Genomic DNA, 23273 nt, shown 5'->3' on the forward strand with positions numbered 1-23273 from the left:
AGATATGGTGGTGGGAAGGATGATTGGGACAAAGGGAATGTCTGTGTCAGGGTGAGGCTAGGTTTACCATGGGGATGAGCTGCCCAGTCAAAGGGAATAATGGAGCTAGTTAGAAGATGGTTATGTTTCGTTTAATTTTACCCGGTTAATCACAGATTGTGGGAGCTGCCCAGAAGGTCAGGCAATCCAACTGGTGAGAGACAAACTGAGCCAACATCATAGATGGATGATGTACAGCAGAAAGAGCTAGTGTGATATGGACAGAGATAGCAAGTTATCTAAAATAGCAAAATTCAGGATTTATTCCGGACAGCTGCAAGATAATGGAAGATGAAATGTTATTCAAGCTTACACTGAACCTTGTTTTAACTGTGCTCTAAGAAAGATAGGTTGGAGTGGGCATGGGATGGCCAGCAACTGGGGGCTTTGGGCTAATTCTGAAATTAATACTGATTACGAAGTGATCACCCCAACTGCATTTGATTTGGGGAGAGACAGCATTGTGAACACTGAAAGCAGTACTCTACATTGGAAGAAATGCGAGTAAATGCTGCTTCCCTGCAAACAACCACAGTCTTTTAGGTCAGACAACCACACCTCTTCAACCCTCACCCTGAACACCGGCGTTCCACAGGGCTGTGTGCTGAGCCCCCTCCTCTACTCCCTCTTCACCCACTGCACTCCTGTACATGGTACTAACACCATCATCAAGTATGCAGACGATACAACGTTGATTGGCCTCATCAGCGACAATGATGAGTCGGCCTATTGGGAGGAGGTCCAGCTCCTAGCAGCATGGTGCGCTGACAACAACCTGGCCCATAACTCCAAGAAGACCAAGGAGCTCATTGTGGACTACAGAAGGTCTAGGGGTGGCACACACACCCTCCTCCATATTAATGGGACGGAGGTGGAACGTGTTTCTAGCTTCAGGTTTCTGGGGGTCAACATATCTGATTACCTCTCCTGGACCCACAATACCTCAACGCTGGTCAAGAAGGCCCACCAGCATCCCTTCTTCCTGAGGAGACTGAAGAAGGTCCATCTGTCTCCTCAGATTCTGGTGAACGTCTACCGCTGCATGATCGAGAGCATCCTTACCAACTGTATCACAGTATGGTATGGCAACTACTCTGTCTCTGACCGGAAAGCAGAGGGTGGTGAAAACTGCCTGACTCATCACCGGTTCCTCACTCCCCTCCATTGAGTCTGTCCAGAGCAAGCGATGTCTGCGGAGGGCGCGCAGCATCGTCAAGGACTGCTCTCACCCCAGCCACAGACTGTTTACCCTCCTCCCATCCGGGAGGCGCTGTAGGTATCTCCGTTGCCGGACCAGCAGGTTCAGGAGCAGCTCCTTCCCCGAGGCTGTTACACTACTTAACTCTGCACCATGGTGATTGCCAGTCACCCCCCCCGGACACTCCCTCCCCCAGAAAAATTGCACTAATGTATGTACCTATATATATATATTGCTGTTCATTATTCTATGTTCGCTCTCCTGGGTGAGATGCTAACTGCATTTCGTTGTCTCTGTACTGTACACTGCACAATGACAATAAAGAATGAATCTGAATCTGAATCTGAAACAACTTTTGGGTCCCTGATGGTGGGAAGAGAGGAACTGAGAGGATGTGTTGCATCGCCTGTAGTTTAAAAAAATATAGTATGCTCTGATACATTGCTGAGAGTGGAGCAGGGTAAACAAAGTGTTCCGTATCCAATCTGAGTGTATCAAAAATAAGAAAGCATTTATTTTTTTCCCTTACACCTAGATGAGATCATACAACATTAGTCCTACATCTAGATGAGATCATACAACAATTGTTTTTAAAGGTACAGAGACTAAATTAAGTGATTTTATTTTTTGGGAGGGTATGATCTGGTGGATAATGGCGGAATTGGATTGCTTTGTTAAAAGCTGTAATGCATCCAGTTTCTGGAATGTTGATTTCTTTTGAAGGCATTCAGACCTATAGATTGTCGGTGTTACTCTAATTTCAGTGAACAGCAGGGGGTGCAAGGAACTCAGGATTACTGACAGAATGTCGCAGAAGTGCTGCAGTCTCTTTGTACGAAGGATCTGGGAAGGGTTGGAGCGAAGGTACAATGTGCTTACTTGAGCTTCCTCATCTTAGTTATTTTTTAAACTGATATTCATCATATATATATATATATAGTACCATATACTAGAAAACAATCAATATCTGAAGACCTATAGTCAAAATACAGTGTTAAAAAAAATCACAGCCAAAAATGCAAAGGTTTATATTTCTTCATAAAAAACAAATACCAATAAGTAAAGATTGTAGATAACCTTAATTGAGGCGAGGCTGGGAGTTAGAGGGAGGTATGTGTGTAATCATATATGGTATGATTTGCCTGGAATACACACAGAAGCATTTCACTGCATCTCACTCAGTACATGAGACAGTCATAAACCAATGGCAATATCAGGTTGAATTGAGGATGATTATAAATCCAACCAGTTCTGAAAGTAACTAATTATGGCGAGCATGGAATAACTTTTATGGTAAACTGAATGGTTCCTGTGCTATTACTTTTTGAGAGTTATTTTTAATATTAACTGCACTACACATTTCCAGATAATAGCTGGTGGCGACTTATTCCACCCCGATTGCTTTTGGTTTATTGACCAATTGCGCTAAATTTGTTTCCTACAATTTCCCTCACAAATGTGATGCTCATTTCTCAATAGACAATAGGTGCAGGAGTAGGCCATTCGGCCCTTCGAGCCAGCACCGCCATTCAATGTGATCATGACTGATCATCCCCAATCAGTTTCCCGTTCCTGCCTTCTCCCCATATCCCCTGACTCCGCTATTTTTAAGAGCCCTATCTAGATCTCTCTTGAAAGCATCCAGAGAACCTGCCTCGACCGCCCTCTGAGGCAGAGAATTCCACAGATCTCTTATATTTGCGTTCTTAATTTGGTCAATCAGAAAGGTTTCCTTATGTTACAGTCTAGTTTTCCCATGGTGAATGGTAAGCACTTACTGGATTAGGTCCATATCATCGACAAAGAATTTTATTCGGAGGAAAAGGTTGAAATTTATTGCAATTCTGTTCCTTTTCTTCACATCTTTCCATCCTTCTGGTGCCATTTTGGACAATTTAGAGTCAAGATCAACAAAAAAGAATTCATTCTCTACAAAACAATGAACAAATATTTAGTTTGTATATTTAAAGTTGTTTTATGCATTTTATATTGTATTCTTAATAAACGAATACCTGTCGTGATGAAATTACATAAGGTAATCTCAACAGAATATGGTAAAATCTACCAAATTAATTTATGATAGAATCAGTCATACAGCATAGAAACAAGCCCCTCAGACCATCTCATCCATGCTGATCAACATGCCCATATATGCTAGTTCCATTTGCCTGGCATTTTATGTCTATGCCTTTAAACCCTTCCTATCTATTAACCTGTCCAAATGTCTTTTTAAATGTGTTATTGCCTTTTTTCAACAGTTAGAAAGTGTTCTATCATACAGTTTTCAACACATTTAAAATTAACCATTCAGCATGTTTCAACACACTTTCATTGCATTGACATTTCATCAAGGTTAGGGTAATGTGGTGGTTAAGTTACTGGGCGAGCAGCCAAATTTCTGGACCATTGATCAAAGGACAAAAGTTTGCTTCACATCATGGCATCTGGGGAATTCAAGTAAGTAAATAAGTGAGAGAATTTAGTTTATTTTAAACAAAGCTAAGCAATGGTGACCATGGGACTGCGAGACGGTTATAAAAACTCGCAAAGTGCCAGAGTAACTCAGTGGGTCAAGCAGCATCTCTGGAGAATGTGGATAGGTGGCATTTCAGGTCGAGACCCTCTTCAGACTGATTCTAGATTCCCAACCCGAAGCGTTACCTATCCATGTTGTGCAGAGATGCTGCCTGACCCAGTGAGTTACTCCAGCACGTTATATCTTTCTTTGGAAAACTAGCAACTGCAGTTCCCTGTTTCTCTATGTTATAAAAACTCATCCAGTTCTATCAGAAAAGGAAATTAGCCACCCTTAACACAATCTGTTTTTTATGCCACTCCAGATCCATCAACATGCATAAAATCATGAGAGGAATAGATCGGGTAGATGCACAGAGTCTCTTGCCCAGAATAGGTGAATCGAGGACCAGACAACATGAGTTTAAAGTGGGGGAAAAGATTTAATATGAATCTGAGGGGTAAATTTTTCACACAAAGGGTGATGCGTGTATGGAACAAGCTGCCAGGCGAGGTAGATGAAGCAGGGACTATTCTAACATTTAAGAAATAGTTAGACAGGTAAAAGCATTGTTTTGTGAGTCACATAGACAGCTAGACTTAATTCATGTGGTTTACAGACCGATATCATCAACTTTCCCAGTCGTAACATTGTGCTGAAACTGATTTTGGAAACAGCTCTTAAAGGGACATATTACAATACAGGCAACACTCTTCCAGCTTCTGGGAAATGTTAATACCAAGTTAACAGAAGCGGGACTGATGAGAGGGAAGGAGAGAGGTGAGGGAAACTCAAACTGATTGGAAACATGATCTTTGTATAAGATGGCTGCTATGACCCTCCAGATCTACATACAGACCAGCACACCTGAAAGGAAGTTGTCTGAGTGATCTTGGCAAGGATATTTGTTTGTTTATTCCCTGCCATCTGAGGAACTGTACAATTAAATCCCCATGTCTACTCGCTGTCCTCCTGTGGGCAGAATAAGAAAGTGGGTGAAATCTAGTGTGGAGTTGGGGACCTCTTTAATGAAGTGGTGAGCAGCAGATGGGAACAATCACAAGTCGCCTGGAATGATAGTGGGAAGCCGAAAGTGACCGCAACCCCGACCTCCATGGAATATAGCAATTAATGCACAGATGTGAGGTTGCATTTGAAGTAAAAGGTGACATATCTCAATGTGACCAAACAATGCACTTAGCTGAAAATGGCCCTTTAAATAGCATGGTTTCATGGCAATTTGATTAATAAATGTTGATTTGTGAATTAAGAAAACAAAGCTGTTTTTCAACAAGATTGAAATCACACATGTAATGAATCTTATGTATGTTACACTGCTATTGGTGTCTTTTGAATAACTTTCTGCTGGAGAAAACTATTAGAACACAATTTCAACTGGAAAATGAATAGAACACTAAGACATCCAGAAATGCACGCAATATTGCTCGACTCTGGGTTTAACCAACCCTCAATAGCACAGATGCCACCATTTAAAAAATCTGATTTCTCGCTCATGATTTCTGGATAGAAATGCTATTGTGTGATGTTATAATTACTGCCAATTTAAATGTGATATTTAAAAATGCTATTTAAAAACTAAGCCAGAGAACTGAATTTTCATCAGAAGTGGCCATCGATTTCAAGACAGTTAAAAATAAAAGTTAAACATTCTGTCAATATCCCATTGATGCAGAAAAGATACAAATATTTGTTACTGTGAGGCTTAACAGCAAATAAAAAAGAGGCAATGTTTAGCATTGATTTAAGGTGAGAGGAAAGATTTAAAAGGGATCTGATGACTACGTTTTTTTCACATCAAGGGTGGTGGGTGGGTGGACCAGTTGCCAGAGATAGCTGTAGAGATGAGTACAGTTGTAACATATAAAAGGCCTTTGAATGTGTACACAGATAGAAAATGTTTAGAGGAATGTGGGCAAAATGCAGGTAAAGGGGCTAATTCAGTTAGGCAAATTGATCAGCATAGACATGTTGGACTGAAGGGCCTATTCCTGTGTTGTACAACTCCATGACTGTAACATAGTCATCCAAAGAACTAGTATCACAATATTCAAACCTCAGCTGTTTTCACTTGCTTGCGCTCAAAACATTTCTGCATTGTCCTCTACTTAAATATCTGGTGAAAAATCTTGGAAGCAGAATGGAACATAATGATACCGATCTACTGCATGTGATTGAGGATGGATTATTCCCCTGCAACCTTTAACATCTACACATGCACCTTTCAAATATGCCAAGGAAAAGAAATGATGTTCCACCAGGCCAACATGAGCAACCACCATATCAAAGACATCCTTGCATGTTGTCTTGGCGTCACAGGTCAATTCCAGACATTGTCCATTTAGTAACATGATATTCACTTTGCGTCGAATGTCCTCGCCTTTTCCATTCTTAGCCTGTAATCAAACAAAATTAGCAAAACTAGTTTTGTTTTAAAGTAACAAATTGTACAACAAAGCGAGAATATCAAATGATTATTACTTTAGTTTTTTTAGTTTGGAGATACAGCGTGGGAACAGGCCCTGTGGCCCACCGAGTCCACGCCGCTCATCGATCACCCATACACAATTCTATGTTATTCCAGTTTTGCCTCCTACACACAAGGGGCAATGTACCAAAGCCAATTAACCTACAAACCTGCACGTTTTTGGAATGTGGGTGGAAACCGGACTTCCTGGAGAAAAATCCATGCAGGGATAATGTACAAACTCTGCACAGACAGCACCCATAGTCAGAATCGTAGCTGGTGAGGAGGTGCAGAGGTAGCAACTCTACTGCTGTGCCATTGTACCACCCTGTCCATTTGCCCAAATTCAAGTTCTGAATATTTTCAGAATTTGATTGCTTTTTTACATAATTACATAAATATTTAACATCCATGACATTGTTTAAATGTAGTCGACCAGGTATTAAAAAGGCAGCATGCATGCCTATCACCATCATCTCTTGCAGAAGGACAGATGCCAACACATGCACATACAGTACAAACAAATTACTTCTATAGCTGCGTGCAAACATTTACATGTGAACAATCCCAATCCTCCCAAATCAATTTGTTCAAATATAGACAATAGACAACATACAACAGGTGCAGGAGTAGGCCATTCGGCCCTTCGAGCCAGCACCACCATTCAATGTGATCATGGCTGATCATCCACAATCAGTACCCTGTTCCTTCCTTCTCCCCATATCCCCTGACTCCGCTATCTTTAAGAGCTCTATCTAGCTCTGTCTTGAAAGTATCCAGAGACCGGCCTCTACCACCCTTTGGGGCAGAGAATTCCATAGACTCACAACTCACTGTGTGAAAAAAGTGTTTCCTCATCTCCATTAAAATATATATATTTAAATTTCATTCTTGCAAATGGACAAAATAAAACAGCAACAGACAAAATCAGACCTGTAAGTGGGTAGCTCTGGCAGAAGTCAAACCATCCTGCAATAAGCAAGTTAATGTGCAATTATGTTTCCACTTATGAGCAATGTCAATTTATCATTGACCATCAATTTAATGCTGACTGGGAGTAGACATTGAACCTGGTTGGATTTCTTATTTTTATTGGCAATTTTCCTGCTTGCCACTTAAATGGCAGAATGGTGGAACATGTTGGCTGATGGACATCATTTTTCAGTACTCTGGGCTCCCAGATTTAGATAGATTTAATCCTAATCAAATTTCAATCAGATGTAGATGCATGGGTGCAACTGCAGATGCTGGTTTCTAAAGAAAAACAAAGTGCTGGAGTAACTCAGGTGGCATTACTCATGCACTTTGTCTTTTCTTTGATCTGATCCACTGAGTTACTCCAGTACTTTGTGTCAAATTTCAATCAATTTCTTCTTCCAATGCCTGTTTTTTTTTCTCTTCTAGATATCATAACAGTTGAGAGTTCACTTTAAATCTAAGGATTATTCCTTTGAAATTAAAAAATAAAAACATAAAGGGAGAATGGTGTAATCTTTATAGTTTGCCAATAAAGAAAACAAATGCAGCATAGTGTTTTTTTCATATAATCAGCACTGAGATGATCTCCATGTATCCATAATACATAATCTATAATTGACTGGTTAGCACGCTACAAACACTTTCCATTGTACCTCGGTACACCTGACAATACACTAAACTAAACTGAACTACTGCCATGAAACTGAAACACTCCACCTCCAATTATATGGGATAAGCTACTTGGGCTAACTGCATATACAGTATATAGGGCTAAATGCATTACATTATAATATGCCAGATAAAAGATACAAGATACAAGATACAAGATACATTTAATTGTCATTTGGACCCCTTGAGGTCCAAACGAAATGCCCAGAGAAATTCTGTGCTAGGTCCATGGAAGTGCAAATAGTATTCTCCCATCAATTTACAAGGAAGAAGAAAGTCAAGGAATAAAGTCCCAGCCTACTCAACCTCTCCTCAATAGCTCAGTCCTGGCAACATCCTCGTAAATCTTTCTGTACCCTCTCCAGCCTCTTGATAGGTTCTTGACAATTACAGCTAATTTGGGAGACAGGGCTTAGCCTTAAATCAGATGTTGTTCTTATTTCATGGAAGGGGCTTTTTGTGACCAAGCCAAGAGATCTCATCTGAGAATACAACATGCAGTTTCTGCGTGTTCCTGTTGAAAGGATTGCAAGTCGTCCAAATTTACATTCAATGTTTACCAAGGACCATGGAGTGCACGGTCGGCTTGTTGACAAAAACTTCCTTCCCACTAACTTACCAGAATGGATGTGGGAAGATCCAGAGCAACCGAAGGCTCACTCATCATTTTAACAAACTCAGGCCCAAAGAAATTCTGAGGGGGAGAAATAAGTAAGTTTCAATTCAAGTCAAGTGCAAGTCAATAACGGTATAAACTGGAATGAGGGAGGCAGGGAGGGAGCAGGGAGGAATTTAATCCTCTAATGGTTCTTTTAAAATGAATAGTTAACCTAGTTACAGTTTCATTGGCAAATTATGCCTTTCCAGTTATGTAGAACAATTCTTCACATGCTTTGAAAATTAAAAATAACTACAATAGTTGGAAGTATAAATTAAGAAATAGAAAATGTTGGAAATATCCAATGTAAACTGCTTCTCTTCCCTGATGCAGCCTGATCTGCTGGGTATTTCCAGCCTTTTTTGTTTTATTTCAATTAAAAGATTTGCACATCAAACCTCAGCATGAATAGTTATGCCAAAAATTTCCAAAATAAATGGAATACACACAGTGAATGGGTGTCCGATCAATAACCTGCCAAGCACAATATGAACTAACTCAATGTGTTGATCCCAAATTGAAATCATCATTCAACTACTTGCGGTTGACCAAACCAGCAGAGGAAATTTACTTCCCCTTCCATTTAGAGTCCAAAATATGTCAACATTAATTATACTACATTTTTGTAGGATAACAGCCGAAAAATATGGGGCCACAAGCCATAAAAATTAGATTCGAAATTCTTGCGTAACTAGCTGTAAAAACATCTGGGGCTGGCCATAGAAACAAAGGACTTGTAAACCAACCCATACTGCAATAAAAGCTGACTGATGTGATTGCTTTTAATTATTTTATATAATGCATTTGTAAATAAAAAACAGTCACTGTGGGCACGAAATGTTATCTTGATTACATCACCCATATCCTGAAATAATAGACACCTTTGAGCAACAGCACATTTTCAACCATTTCTATTACTTATTGAATATGTCAGGTTAGATATAATATGAATTTGAAGATATATATCAAAAGAAAAAAATTACCCAACCATTGACCTCCACTACTTCAGGTCAATCTATGCATTCTTTATACCAACTAACGGTGAGAGCCTCCAAATTGGATTGTTAACATGACAGAAAAATCTCCACTTTTGGAATTAAATTCATAAAATGAATAGCTGGACATGAAGGGTCCAAACATATTTAATTTAGTTTTAGATTAGTTTAGAGATACAGCATGGAAACTGCCCCTTCGGCCCACCGAGCCCACGCTGATCAGCAAGCATCCATACACTACTTCTATCCCACACACTAGGGACATTTTACAGAAGCCATCTAACCTACAAAACCCACACATCTTTGGAATGTGGGAAGAAACCGGAGTAACTGGAGAAAACCCATGCGGTTGCAGGGAAAACGTACAAACACCGTACAGATAGCACCCGTAGTCGGGACTGAACCCTGGTCTCTTTGCTTTGAGGCAGCAACTCTAACGCTGCGCCACTTTGCTTCCCCTAATTCAAAGGCTGCAAAATATTCAAATCTAAATTCCAAAATTTTATTGATCCTCAATCAACCCCTACCTGCATTAAACTATGTTGAAAGAAATCACAGATACAAGTCAACATGCAATAAAAAGTTGCTTTGTTAAAATAATGCTCGTACCTTGAATTTTCTTTGTGTCCGGGTTGTTTGCTGTGCCATATCTCTACTAATGTCCAACATGGATGCTTTGACTATGTCAGCTTGTTGAACTCCTGACTGGAACTGCTTTCGAGTTAATTTGGTTTGAAGCTGCTTTAGTTCTTCCTCCTGACGTTTTAACATTAACTCATGACTTATGATGTCCTCATCCCCCGGTACATCATACAGACTGTGGAGTGTCAACATTCAGGTTTATTTAAAAATAATTAAAAGTTAAATCACTTAAATTCATTTAAATAATTAAGAAGATTAAAGCAAACACAAATAAAATAATTACATCTATTGTTTTCTTCTGCATAGTTAGACAATACACTTTCAATTGAATGGGCTCACAAATCCTGCACTAGCTCTATGTTGGTTCAGGATCTGAGAGGAGATTTTTCCAGGTAAATGCTTTCCAGGGAATGTGAGCAAGCATCTGCTCTGCTGCTGGACTCTCAGGTGTAGTTCTGATCTGGTCAGTGAAGCTCTGATCTCAGGCGTAGCTCTGATCTGGTCAGTGAAGCTCAGCCCCTGAGTTTGAGACTTGCATATGTACAAGAGTGTCGAGACATGGAGAACAGTTTAAAACTGAGAAACTGTTTAAGGAACAATTAGACAAGTACATGGATAGGAGAGGTTTGGAGGGATATGGACCGAATGCTGACAGGTGGGACTGTTGTAGCTGGGACATGTTGGCTGGTGTGGGCAAGTTCGGCCGAAGGGCCTGTTTCCACATTGTATCACTCTATGACTAAATGCCAGCAATTTTCTGCCAGAAAACCTCGTAAATTTTGTGTTATTGAGTTTACTACCAATTGAAAATAAAGACTTATTTTTCTTCTCCTCTCTTTGCTCTTTTTTGGCTTTGTTTTTATCATTGGTTTCTAAGTTATCAATGCACCCTCATAATTAATTCATGTATGAGTGACAACATAGGATGACTATGCTTTTTTCTCTCCCTCCATTGTTCCTCGGGTCAACTGGTCACAACCAGTTGTGGCCTAACATTCCATATGGAAATTTCTAATACTCATGTGGTTTAGATGATTCCATAATTAGTTGGTTCAATAAGAGTTTAACTTAGTATTTTTTATGTAAAAACAAATGCAGAGTAAGTTCTAAAATGTGATTTTTGTCAAATTACTATTAATGCTAGTAAATTGATAGGAAATAACACACAGTTTCCAAGAATTCCCAAAGCTTTTAAATGTATTTACTCTATAATTAATAGCAATTGCAATTATGCCAATTCCAGGGAAATCTAGCTCACATCATTATACCTCATTTATGTTTGGAAAAATAAGTGGAAAAAGGACAAAAAATTAATAGCAGAAATATTGGTTCGTCATACAGTCAGAATTCACAGTTTTTTAAAGTGTATTATGAAAAGACCAATAGCAAAACCAATAAATAAATACTAAATAAATTCCTGGAAATTAACATAAACTTTGGGTATTTAACCAATTCAAGGGTATGCATTGTACCACACATATAAAGTCACTTATTAAAAGTATATTTTAAATGGCATAGGAGCTAATGTCATTTAACATTTAGTTATTTTTAAAGACTGTTGGTGATCCGAACAGCAAAGTACAAGAAAAATGTTGGGATCCTTATGAGATGCAGTGCAGTAACAATAGATATGATTCTCTAGAATAAGTCCAATGATGATACAAATAACTATGGTGGCTTTTTATAAGACATAGCTGTAAGCATTAACTTCAGGTCAATTGCCATATCTCATGCAGTAATGATTAGAGCTATGTCACAATATTAGTTTCTCACCCTTATTTTTATAAAATAATTTAATATTAGTTTTCAAGTTATTCCTAGACCAGCCTTCCTTCTTTTGAATAATTTAGCAAAAAGTCTGTTCTATTAAGTAGGATTATAATTAGCTTGGAAAACATTTTACAATGACATTCCACTTTTATTGAATCAATAATGTGATGAATGCATTTTGAAAACATACAATTTTCAGTCTCTATGATAGTTGGATATTGATGCAGTACCCATTTGTACTCCAGGCAGTATAATTAACAAGCATCTATCTACATAATGAAAATACAACAGCTGTATCCAAGCATCAGGTCACCAACTGTTAGAGGGTATTGACTGTAGTCATATTTTTAGGCAGATATAATACATGATTTTCTCAATTTGCAGATACTCCAGCTCTTACTTTCATATTTTTCAAATCTACAGGAATACAATACTTTTAAAGTTACTTAAAGTGGATGAGCGCTTACTGCATTAATGATTTACACTCTAACAAATCAGTCTAATGTCTGTAAATCTTTGATGCAGTTGAAGTTTACCAAAGGCATCCATCTTTAAACAGTTTTCACTATTCGATGTTGAACAACATTTGAAATAGTGGTTAACTGGAATGACTTTTTGTACTATATGATGCCTCTATGTACAGAAAGGAATCTGCTCCTGGAATAACCTGATGGTTTGCCTTATTGTAGCAAAATAAATTTGAGATGAAAAGGCCATACGGGAATGTTACCATTTGGTTGTCAGACTGGTTACACAGTAACATTCCAATTATAGCTAGTCATTGTAACAAATATTAATTGTATTTTAAACAACAATTCTAGATACTGCAGCCCAAACTGATATATTATGTTTCTCATTTATTATTGTTTTCTACATTTAAGACAATCTGTATGCGCAAAAATTAAATTTAAAGCTAATATTTACAACTTGCAGTGCATGCACTGCAAGCAATCATCATCAATCATCATCCTCTCCATCCACAAGTCCAACCTCCGCAGTTTTGGGGACAGAGCCTTCTCCAGGGCAGCTCCCAGGCTCTGGAACTCCCTCCCCCAACTGATCCGCAATTCCGTGTCCCTCACCATCTTCCAGTCCCGCCTCAAGACCCATCTCTTCACCTCTGCCTATCCTTGGCCCCACGTCCCCCTCCCTTTTCATCTGTGCATTAATTGCCTCATATTGTGTTTTGAATTGTATTCTGTCTTTACTTTGTGTACTAGTCATGTCTCTACTATTTATTTCATTCCTCTTACATGTTTTTCCTCTACCTGCTAAATTTTTGTAAGGTGTCCTTGAGACTCTTGAAAGGCGCCCATAAATAACATTTATTATTATTATTATTATCATTCAACAAAAGCTAGACACCCAGAGACTGATGAAAACAAACTCTGTATTGATAAATAATTCATGTACATGTGTGTGTGTGTGTGTGTGTGTGTGTGTGTGTGTGTGTGTGTGTGTGTGTGTGTGTGTGTGTGTGTTTGTGTGTGTGTGTGTGTGTGTTTGCTGAGGGATGGAATAATGAATTGTAAGAAGGGATAACATCCATTGAATATATGGTAAGAAATGTACCTTACCTGTATTTAAAAGAAAAAAACAGCCATTGGAATATGTATGACAGGAAATTCTTTCATCCAATTATGGATTTACATAGAGGTGCAGAGAATGTTGGGGCATGGATCATGTGCAGGCATATGCAATTAGTTTATCTTGGCATCATGTTTAGAACAGAAGTTCTAAGTAAATTTCTAAGTAAATTTCTGCTTCCATTTTATGAATAATAAAAATGCAATAAAGGGATACCTGGAACTCCTATGTGGAATATAACCATCTATCACGTACTCATCCTCCACACCTAGACCAGCATGAGAACTGTACCTTCGAATATCTTCATTCCTGCGGACTATCGGGAAGAAAAGAAAATCAACTACAAATTATCCAGGATAAATATTCATAAATATATAATTAATTTTCAATTGCTCAACACAAATAAACCTTGTATTTATATATAGTGCCATTAATACACTCTACAAAATCCCATGCATTTCAACAGTAACATTATCAAACACCAGGATAGATCGAATTGTATTAATACCAAGTAGCCAAAAGCTTGGTCAAACACGAAACTATGAGAGCGACACAAGAAAGTAAAGATGCTGGAAATCTGGAGCAACACTGATCTGCTGTAGGAACTCAGCAAGTTGAGCAGCATCTGTGGATGTAAAGGAAATGTGGACATTTTTGGGTTGAATCGCTGCATCAGTCGCCTAAGGTTTGAAGTTAAATATCAATGATTCCCACCCCACCCAACCCCCCCAACACTAAATATGTTGGTTAACCCACTGAATTACTCCAGCAGACTATTTGTTATAGATTATAAGAAGTAATTTAAAGATTCATTTATTTCAGTTTAGTTTATTGTCACGTGTATAGTGAAAAGCTTTTGTTGTGTGCTATCATTCAGCAGAAAGACAATACATGATTACAATCGAGCCATTCATCGAGTACTAATACATGATAAGAGAATAACGTTTAGGGCAAGATAAATGACTTAATAGTGCAAGGGTCATCAATGAGGTATACAGTAGTTCAGGACGTTATGGAAAGGTTGACATGGGTGTTTCTGTGCCCGGTGTCTAATTGTTAAAATCATGCATTCAACAGCAGCAAGAGCTGAACATGTGTATGATTAGACAATGCAGAACTCTATTTTTCCAGCAGGTAAGAAAATAATTTCATATTTTGGCTGAGGATATTAATGTGTAAGTGAAACTCTGTCTTCAGACTTGCAGACACAATGGTACTTTTGACTACACTTGGCAACATGCACAGTCAAATTACTGAGATACTCACTTGCTAATTTTCTGCACAATGCCGATTGGAAATTGTCAGTGATTTAATACGAGATATACCAATGAAACTTCCCCTGGTATCAAGGAGTACTATTTGAGATTTTAGTTGTATAATTTGATAATTTGCAGAATTTACTTACAATCAATGGTTCTTTATTGTCACGTATGCACAACACAGTGTAATTCTTTTGCACAACCCATAAATGCACAGTCGCCGATCCAGGTAAGCCCTTAGTTTATTTTACTTCATATTCTCATTAAATTTTATAGAATACAGATTGCCATCCTGGGGTTCCCAACCGTCTTGACCTGGGTCATATGTGAGTGGGGGACTGACCAAACTGATCTGCACACACCGTGATTTCAGGCAGCACAGTTGTGAGGACCCAGTGGTGAGGCCAACATTTTTTTGGAGACAGTCAAGAATGGACATGACAACAGCTTTGATGAGTCTATCCGTGTCCGCTGAGCTGCGGTTGGCACATGAGCTGGTGATCTTTGAAATAAAGAGTATTTAAGTGTGAAAATCAAGTTTAGGGACATCAATCATAGAGACTCCAATCATCCTGGTTCAAACTAAAACAACAGTCATGGACGTTGAAGGATATTGACAAGCGATCTAATTACATGAGGAAAAAAAAGACACAACAGTGCTGGAGTAACTCAGCAGGCCAGTCAGCATCACAGGAAAAGATGGATAGGTGACATTTCGGATCGGGACACTTCTTCCCAAGAGTCAAAAGAGAAGTTGTTGAGGGTACGGCCAAGTTCCAGCAGGAGAGAGTTGGTAGAGGGGAACCAATTGGGTCTCTCTTCAAGGAAGAACTGGAACTTAGAACTGAACTGGGTTACTCCAGCACTTTATCTTTTTTTGTAAACCAGCATCTACACGTGGTGCGTGGGTCTCAAAAAGGAAGAGAGGAGTCAAGTATTTTGAGCGGCACCTTTAATTATGTTCCTCCCGGTTGTAGGGAGGTCCAAACGAGAGAAAGATGGCACCCAAACCCCTGCCTTTAAACCTTCTGGTTAAGGGCCGCCTCCGGACTAAACCACTCCCGTGCCGAGGGGTTCGACAGCTATGATGGCGCCCCCCCCCCCCCCCAGAACCCGAGGCACGAAACGCACCGGTGGGCGCACGACCCGGCCGGCCCACGTGCGCAAGTCAGCCGATCGTGGGGCTGGCGGAGGCATAGGTGGAGGGACAGGTCGAGGGACCGGCGGGAGGACAGGTGGAGTAACAGGCGGAGGGAACCATGAAGGGGGGCGCCCTCGAGGCCGCGGTTGGGCAACCAGCACCGGCTGGTCAATGTCCAGGTGTGCCGGCTTCAACCGGTCAATCGACACTGCCTCCGGCCGCCCCCCATGTCCAGCACAAAAGTCGACTGCCATGTTCTAGCACCCGGAACGGGCCCTCGCACGGCCTCTGGAGTGGCGTCTGGTGGGCATCACGGTGCAGGAAGACGTATGGGCAGTCCCTGAGGGCTGATGGCACGTGTGGGCGAAATGTCCCATGGCGGGACGTCGGGACGGGTGCGAGCCTGCCAACTCGCTCGCGAAGGCGCTTTAGGGTGGATGAGGGCGTTCCCTGCTGCTCCGGCGCCGACGGCACGAACTCCCCGGGCACCGTGAGTGGCGACCCGTACACAAGCTCCGCCGATGATGAGGCCAAGTCCTCTTTAGGAGCAGTCCGAATGCCCAGCATGACCCACGGCAACTCGTCCATCCAGTCCGGGCCGGAGAGTCGTGCCTTCAGTGCTGCCTTTAGCTGCCGGTGGAACCTCTCCACCAGACCGTTAGCTTGCAGGTGGTAAGCCGTGGTGTGGTGTAGCCGCACCCCCACCAAGCGAGCCATGGCCGACCACAGCTCGTAGGTGAACTGTGGCCCCCGATCTGAGGAGATGTGCGCCGGCACCCCGAAGCGAGCAATCCAGTGCGCGGACAACGCACGAGCGCACGTAGCCGTTGAAGTATCGGCCAGCGGAATGGCCTCCGCCCACCGCGTGAAGCGTTCCACCATTGTGAGAAGGTGGGTGATGCCCCGGGACGGCGGGAGAGTCCTCACAATGTCCACGTGTATATGGTCGAATCGCCGGTGAGGTAGACCAAACTCCTGGAGAGGCGCACGGACATGGCGCTGGATTTTTGCCGTCTGGCACGGAATGCAGGTGCGAGCCCAATTGCCAACCTGCTTGCACAGACCGTGCCACATGAAACGTGCGGCCACTAGTGCCGTTGTCGCCCGGATTGATGGGTGAGACAGTCCGTGGATGACTTCGAACACCCTCCGGCGCCAGGCGCCAGGGACGATGGGGCGCGGCTGACTGGACGAAACATCGCACAGGATCGTCGCTCCTCTAGGACCGAGAGGGACATCCTCAAGGCGGAGGCCGGAGATGGCAGTCCGGTAGGCGGGCAACTCATCGTCCGTGAGCTGTGCCTCAGCCAAAGCAGAATAGTCAATTCCGGGCGCCACCTCGAAAACGTCGTTGATAGCGGGGCAGGAAAATGCGTCGGCCACCCCTCCTTCCCCTCGACATAGCAGATAGAAGTAGTATACTCAGAAATGTAGGCCAAATGCCGCTGCTGTCGTGTGGACCAGGGGTCGGAAACCTTTGCAAGGGTGAAAGTGAACGGCTTGTGGTCCGTGTAGGTGGTGAACGGGCGGCCCTCCAGGAAGTAGCGGAAGTGGCGCACTGCCAGGTACAGAGCCAGGAGCTCGCGGTCGAACGCGCTGTATTTCGTCTGCGCGCAGTTGAGGTGCCGGCTGAAGAAGGCCAGAGGCCGCCAAACTCCGCCGTCAATTGCTCCAGCACAGCACCCACCGCCGACTCCGAGGCGTCCACCGTGAGAGCAGTCGGGGCATCTTCCCACGGGTGCACCAGCAGCACGGCCCGAGCAAGGGCCTCCTTCGCGCCGCCAAATGCTGCCACTGCCTCGTGGGTCCATTCAACGTTCTTGTTCTGCCCACCCGCCAGGAGTTGATACAGCGGCCGCATGATGTGGGCCGCGGATGGCAAGAAACGATGGTAAAACGCCACCATACCGACAAACTCCTGCAGGCTGCGCACCGTGCGTGGGCGGGGAAACCGACGGATGGCGTCGACCCTGTCAGGCAGGGTAACCGCGCCTTGCGCAGTCACGCCGTGGCCGAGGAAGTCAATCTCGGTTACCCCAAAACGGCACTTGTCGAGGTTGATGGCCAAACCATGTTCGCTGAGCCGCTGACAGAGCTGCCGAAGGTGGGCGCAGTGCTCCTGCTGCGAGCGGCTGGCCACCAGGATGTCGTCCAGGTAAACAAATACGAAATCGAGGTCGCGACAAATCCCGTCCATTAGGCATTGAAAAGCCTGCGCAGCGTTCTTGAGGCCGAACGGCATCCTCGTGAACTCATAAAGTCCGAAGGGCGTGATGATCGCCGTCTTGGGTGCATCATCCGGGTGGACCGGGATCTGGTTATAACCCCATACCAGATCCACTTTTGATGGTCCAGAAGTTGGGCAATTTTACCGAGATCGCGTCCAGAGACACGGCCTGTCCGGCCTGTGAGGAGGTAGGGCGTTCTTCTTTCTCCATCATGACGCCAATGGAGCGTCGGGGTCACCAATGTGGTGCGTGGGTCTCAAAAAGGAAGAGAGGAGTCAAGTATTTTGAGCGGCACCTTTTATTATGTTCCTCCCGGTTGTAGGGAGGTCCAAACGAGAGAAAGATGGCACCCAAACCCCTGCCTTTAAACCTTCTGGTTAAGGGCCGCCTCCGGACTGAACCACTCCCGTGCCGAGGGGTTCGACAGCTATGATGGCACGACCCTTCGGAGCCGCCACAGTTCCTTGCTTCTCCTGATTACATGAGGTAGTCAGTAGACTGTGAACCTGAGGAGCAGTTGTACCATTAGAGGTCATCATAATACATACATGGTTGAGCTGACCACATGTTGGTAGATAACAGTGATGAGAGTGAGCAAGTAGATCATGTTAAGCTGGGGTGAGCAAGAGTAGATTCATAGCAGATTGGATGTAGCACTGCCAGAGCAGGAAGAGAAGCCAAGACCAAGGAATATCAACCAACAGTTGGACGGATAAAGCAGGACAATACAGGAGATATACAGCACATCAGAGGAGACGGTGCCATGTTAAATGTTTATAGTAGGCTGAGAACGCAACATTACTGGAAAATTCTGAGTATCTGCTATTCAGAAATGCTGAAGTGCTCAGTGTCTGATGTTTGCTGCGCTCCCTTTCAGCTCACCACTGTTTAACTTAAGCAAAGAAGAAATCGCTGGAGGAACACATCCGCATCGGACAGCATCCGCGGAGAGAAATTGACAGACGATGTTTTGGGTTGGAACCTTTTCCCCAGATTGAAGAAGGATCCTGACCCGAAATTATGAAAATCCCCTCCACACATACCGACTAACCCACTGAGTTCCACCAACAGTTTATTTTCATCTGAAGATTCCAGCATCTGCAATCTCTTGTGTTACCATTTTAATTTTAATTCACATTTTATTAATGTTATGCAGTATTGTATAAAGTTTTCCAGTGAACCACAAGTCCTGAGCATGCTGGATTTTCTCAATTTTACTATTCTTGGTTCCTCAATGATGGGTGTTTGATGTTGTGGGGCAGAGAGCATGAATGGGGTAATCCAATCATGAAGTTGTAGGAAGGACGAGCATGGATTTGAGTCAAAAACTTTGCAAAGATGAGGAAGAATGGACAAATATTAAATATGTTTTATTTTGAATAGGGATAGGATTTAAACAGTTTGAATGGGGTGGGTCAGCACCAAGTGGCAATTATTTACAATGTCACATAATGTAGGAGTAAAAAGACAAATTGACAGGTTAGGAGGTTTAGTTGGATGAAGTTGCAGGACCATAAAGTTGTCCCAATGTTAATAAGATTTTTTTTTTAAACAGATTGAAAAAATATATATTTTTAAAAAGGTTACCTTGTCGATTATCTGGGTCAGAAGAAATAAGAGATGGGCTTTCACTTGATGTACTATATGCATCACTATGGCGAGGCGAATATACTCCTGTAGTTTCTTGTAAAACATTAAAACAACGTTATGTCACAGGAGCAAGATCTAAATATTGATTCATAACACCCCTCCCTCACCAGAGGTTTAAGGAAAAAAATTAAAAGTTATTGTTGTATTGCAATTCTTAAATGAACAGTTTATCATTTTCACCCTGGCCCATGAGAAAATCCATTGGATAGTAATGAGCAATATTAAAAAATATATCTATTTTGGCTCTTCAACATATTGCTATCCCGTTAGTTAGCAAAGTTAGTATTCTACCACTGGACCAGGGATCAACAATTGAACACGTGTGCTATTTATCAGCAGTGCCGGTAGGAGATTTGAGTGAATAGGCACATTCACTACTCTGTTGGCCCTGTTCATTAATCTGCCAGTGGGAGGAATTTGTACAGAAAGCTGCATAATTCCACATGTCTGAGTCAGAACAAGATTATGTCATTTCACAGAAACACACTGATCAAAGAACAATTATAAGAACAGCTGAGTTTTCACCTTCACTGAAACGGCTAATTGATGTGGAATTGAACAACAAAAGGAATAACTAAAGTTCCACAATTTGGAATGATGCAGCACAAAGAATCGTTGACTAATGTAGGCTAATGAAAATACTAAGATGCCAGGCATCCAATGTATTCATTTTCAGAAGAGGCTGTGATCCAGAAAGTAGCTAATGCTCCATTGTAATATGGGTGGAACTCTTGAGCACAGCTCCAGCAATAGTATAGCTGTTGCACTATTTAAATTGAAATAAAAACCTGTAACAAGTTCACTGCTCCCCTCCTCCTTCCCCATCACTCTCCCCAAAAGATTATAAAACCCCAGTGTCAAAAGGGAATGAGGAGTCATAAAATGACCAACATCACCCACAATTCTGACCCTCGTGCTCTCACAAGTCATGAGTTCATGCAAAAACAAGCTTGCATTAACTTGATCATTTTGGAACTTCAGGGCGCCCGCAGTAGAAATCAAAGTGCATCCATTTTCAGGATACGGAGAGGAGTAGGTGACCTTCTCTGTGCAGGTTACAGTAGGGCCCAGACTGTGGATGGGTTATGTTGCATTGCAGCTGATGCAACCCTCAGTAAAGCTGGAAAGGACTGAAGAGCAGTGGAAAGAAGCTCATTCAATCGGATGCCCCAGCCATTTTCTTCTCCTATGCTGGCCAGATCCAATCCCCTAATATCCACTCTGCTTCCAAAGCTTCATCAACTATGGCCCTATTGTCTCTATCTTGCTCTCCAATCTCTAAACTAATTTTGTCCACTTTCTGCTCTCTTGGCTGTATTTCTACAAACTTTCCTTCCCTATTCCAACATAAGAAACTGTTAAAAGTTCTCTCCTCTCAGATACTATCAGCTGTCTCCTCATAAACAATCCACAAATTCTCCAATCTTGTAACTATCACCCAAGCCATAACTTATCTTCCCCCCCTGAATGCAATAACGCCCCAAAATGTCTCCCTTGGCTGTTTCTGAAAACACATTTCTGAAAACTCAGCCATTTTCCTGCTGCCAGAGTAAAAACAAAGGATAGTACGAGAAGCGGCAGTGACGAGGGATGTAAAAGCGGTGGTCTGACCATTCAGAGGCCATGCTGCAAGATGCACTGAGCAATGTCGACTGGAATAGCAAGTTCCAGAGACGTCAGTGCGTTCGCGGAAGCGGTCACGGACTTCATTGCAACAATAGCCGATAACATCGTCCCCACGGTAAGGGTTAGCATCTTTCCTAATGAAAAACCCTGGGTGGACAGATCCATTCGCGTGGCCTTGAATGCTCGCATCGCTGCCTACAACTCCGGCCTGGCATCCGGAAATATGGATGACTACAAGGCCGAGTCCTACCGACTGCGAAGAGCGGTGAAGGACGCATAAAGAGGTACAGGGACAGGATGGAGTCGCAGATGGAGCAGCAGGATACCAGACGCCTTTGACAGGGGCTATAACTAACTATTGGTGCAGCCCCCCCTCAACTGGAAGTGCCGGCACATCCATAGCTGATGACCTGATCTCTTTTTATGCACGATTCGAGATGGGCAACATCACTCCTAGCTCACCGGCTAACAACAACAACGCTGACTAGCGAGGCTGGAGGGAGGTCCACCGCTGGGGATGTGCATACATTCTTGTTGTCCGAGCACGACGTGAGGAGGGCTCTGACACGTGTGAACTCAAGGAAAGTTGTAGGCCCAGATGGCATCTTGTGATGTCTTGTGTTACTCAGCTTGCTCCAGTGTTTACCACAATATTCAACCTCTCCCTGGCCAATTCTTTGTAAATAGTAAATAGGCCCACCATTGTTCCAGTGCCAAATAATGCCTCTCCAGCCTGCTTGAATGACTACCGACCGGTGACCCTCACCTCAGAGTCATGAAATGCTTCGAGAGCATGGTTTGGGAGCTGGTTTGGGAACAGCTCTTCCCAGGACAGGAAGGCTCTGTAGAGAGTAGTGCGTTCGGCCGAACGCACTATGGGAACTACACTCGCCCCCCCTGCTGGACCTATACACCAGGAGGTGCAGATCCAGAGCCAGCAACATTATGGGGGACCCCTACACCCCCAGCAACGGATTGTTCCAGCTGCTACGGTCAGGCAAACGTCTCCGAGGTCATGCTGTGAAAACAGAGAGGATGAGACGGAGTTTCTTCTCACAGGCCATCAGGACTGTAAACTCTTATCTCACCAGGGACTCATTTACTGTACCAATTTACGGTTGTGTTGTGTCTTTTGTAAAAAATTATTTTCTAACATGTGAATACTGATTCTGTTCTATTCTGTTCTGTAGTTTTTGCACAATCCACAGGCATTGCCACTTTCATTTCACTGCACATCTTGTATGTGTATGTGACAAATAAAGTTGGCTTGACTTGTCTCGCTTAGACCTAGCTTTTGAACATGCCCTTATATGAATCTTTATCAAATGCTGTTTTCCGGAAGTGGCGGCTCACCTTGCAGCTGCAGCTCACCTGCAGTCCGTTTGTCTTTTCTTTTTTTGTTTTCTTTGACCTGTTATTTTAGTTTATTTCAGTTTATTTTAGTTGTGTATGTATCTGTGTGGGGGGGTGGGAGAAACATGTTTTAAGTCTCTTCCTTCAGGGGGGGATGCGACCTTTTCTTGTCGTATCCCCCCGTCTCCGTCTCCGTCTGCACTGAGGCCTAATGGCGGAGCTGGCGGCCTCCAACTGGGACCGACCGTGAAGCTCCGGAGGCAGAGCCAGGACTTACCAACGCGAGGCTGGCCGACTTCGGGATTGTGGTGGCGTTGCGGCGGTGGTGACCCGACTTCGGAGCCTTGGAGGCTCAGCCGCAGGACCAGTGGACTCGGCCGCGGGCCCAGTGGACGACAACGTCGAGAGCTCGCAGGTCCCAGGTTGGTGACTTGTTTTTCCGGAGCTCCCACATCAACAGCTTCATCCGCTGGACTGGAG

At 42.8% G+C, this 23273-nt stretch overlaps 1 protein-coding gene across 3 annotated transcripts in view; it reads right to left on the reverse strand.

Moving 5' to 3' along the window:
• The window catches only part of ptpn13 (protein tyrosine phosphatase non-receptor type 13), a 236941-nt gene that overhangs the window by 106984 nt on the left and 106684 nt on the right, over nt 1–23273 (reverse strand). For 2 of the 3 annotated variants that reach the window (XM_055640022.1, XM_055640017.1), the window contains exons 8-13: nt 19752–19847; nt 13753–13852; nt 10147–10354; nt 8504–8578; nt 5992–6166; nt 3016–3166 (exon numbers count right to left, since the gene is read on the reverse strand). In XM_055640022.1, the coding sequence (XP_055495997.1) occupies nt 3016–3166; nt 5992–6166; nt 8504–8578; nt 10147–10354; nt 13753–13852; nt 19752–19847 (805 nt within the window). The remainder of the gene's footprint in view (nt 1–3015; nt 3167–5991; nt 6167–8503; nt 8579–10146; nt 10355–13752; nt 13853–19751; nt 19848–23273) is intronic. The other variant, XM_055640029.1, reaches the window with a different exon arrangement.

This window comes from Leucoraja erinacea, chromosome 1 (genome assembly GCF_028641065.1).
Source record: "Leucoraja erinacea ecotype New England chromosome 1, Leri_hhj_1, whole genome shotgun sequence".
Lineage (NCBI taxonomy): Eukaryota > Metazoa > Chordata > Chondrichthyes > Rajiformes > Rajidae > Leucoraja > Leucoraja erinaceus.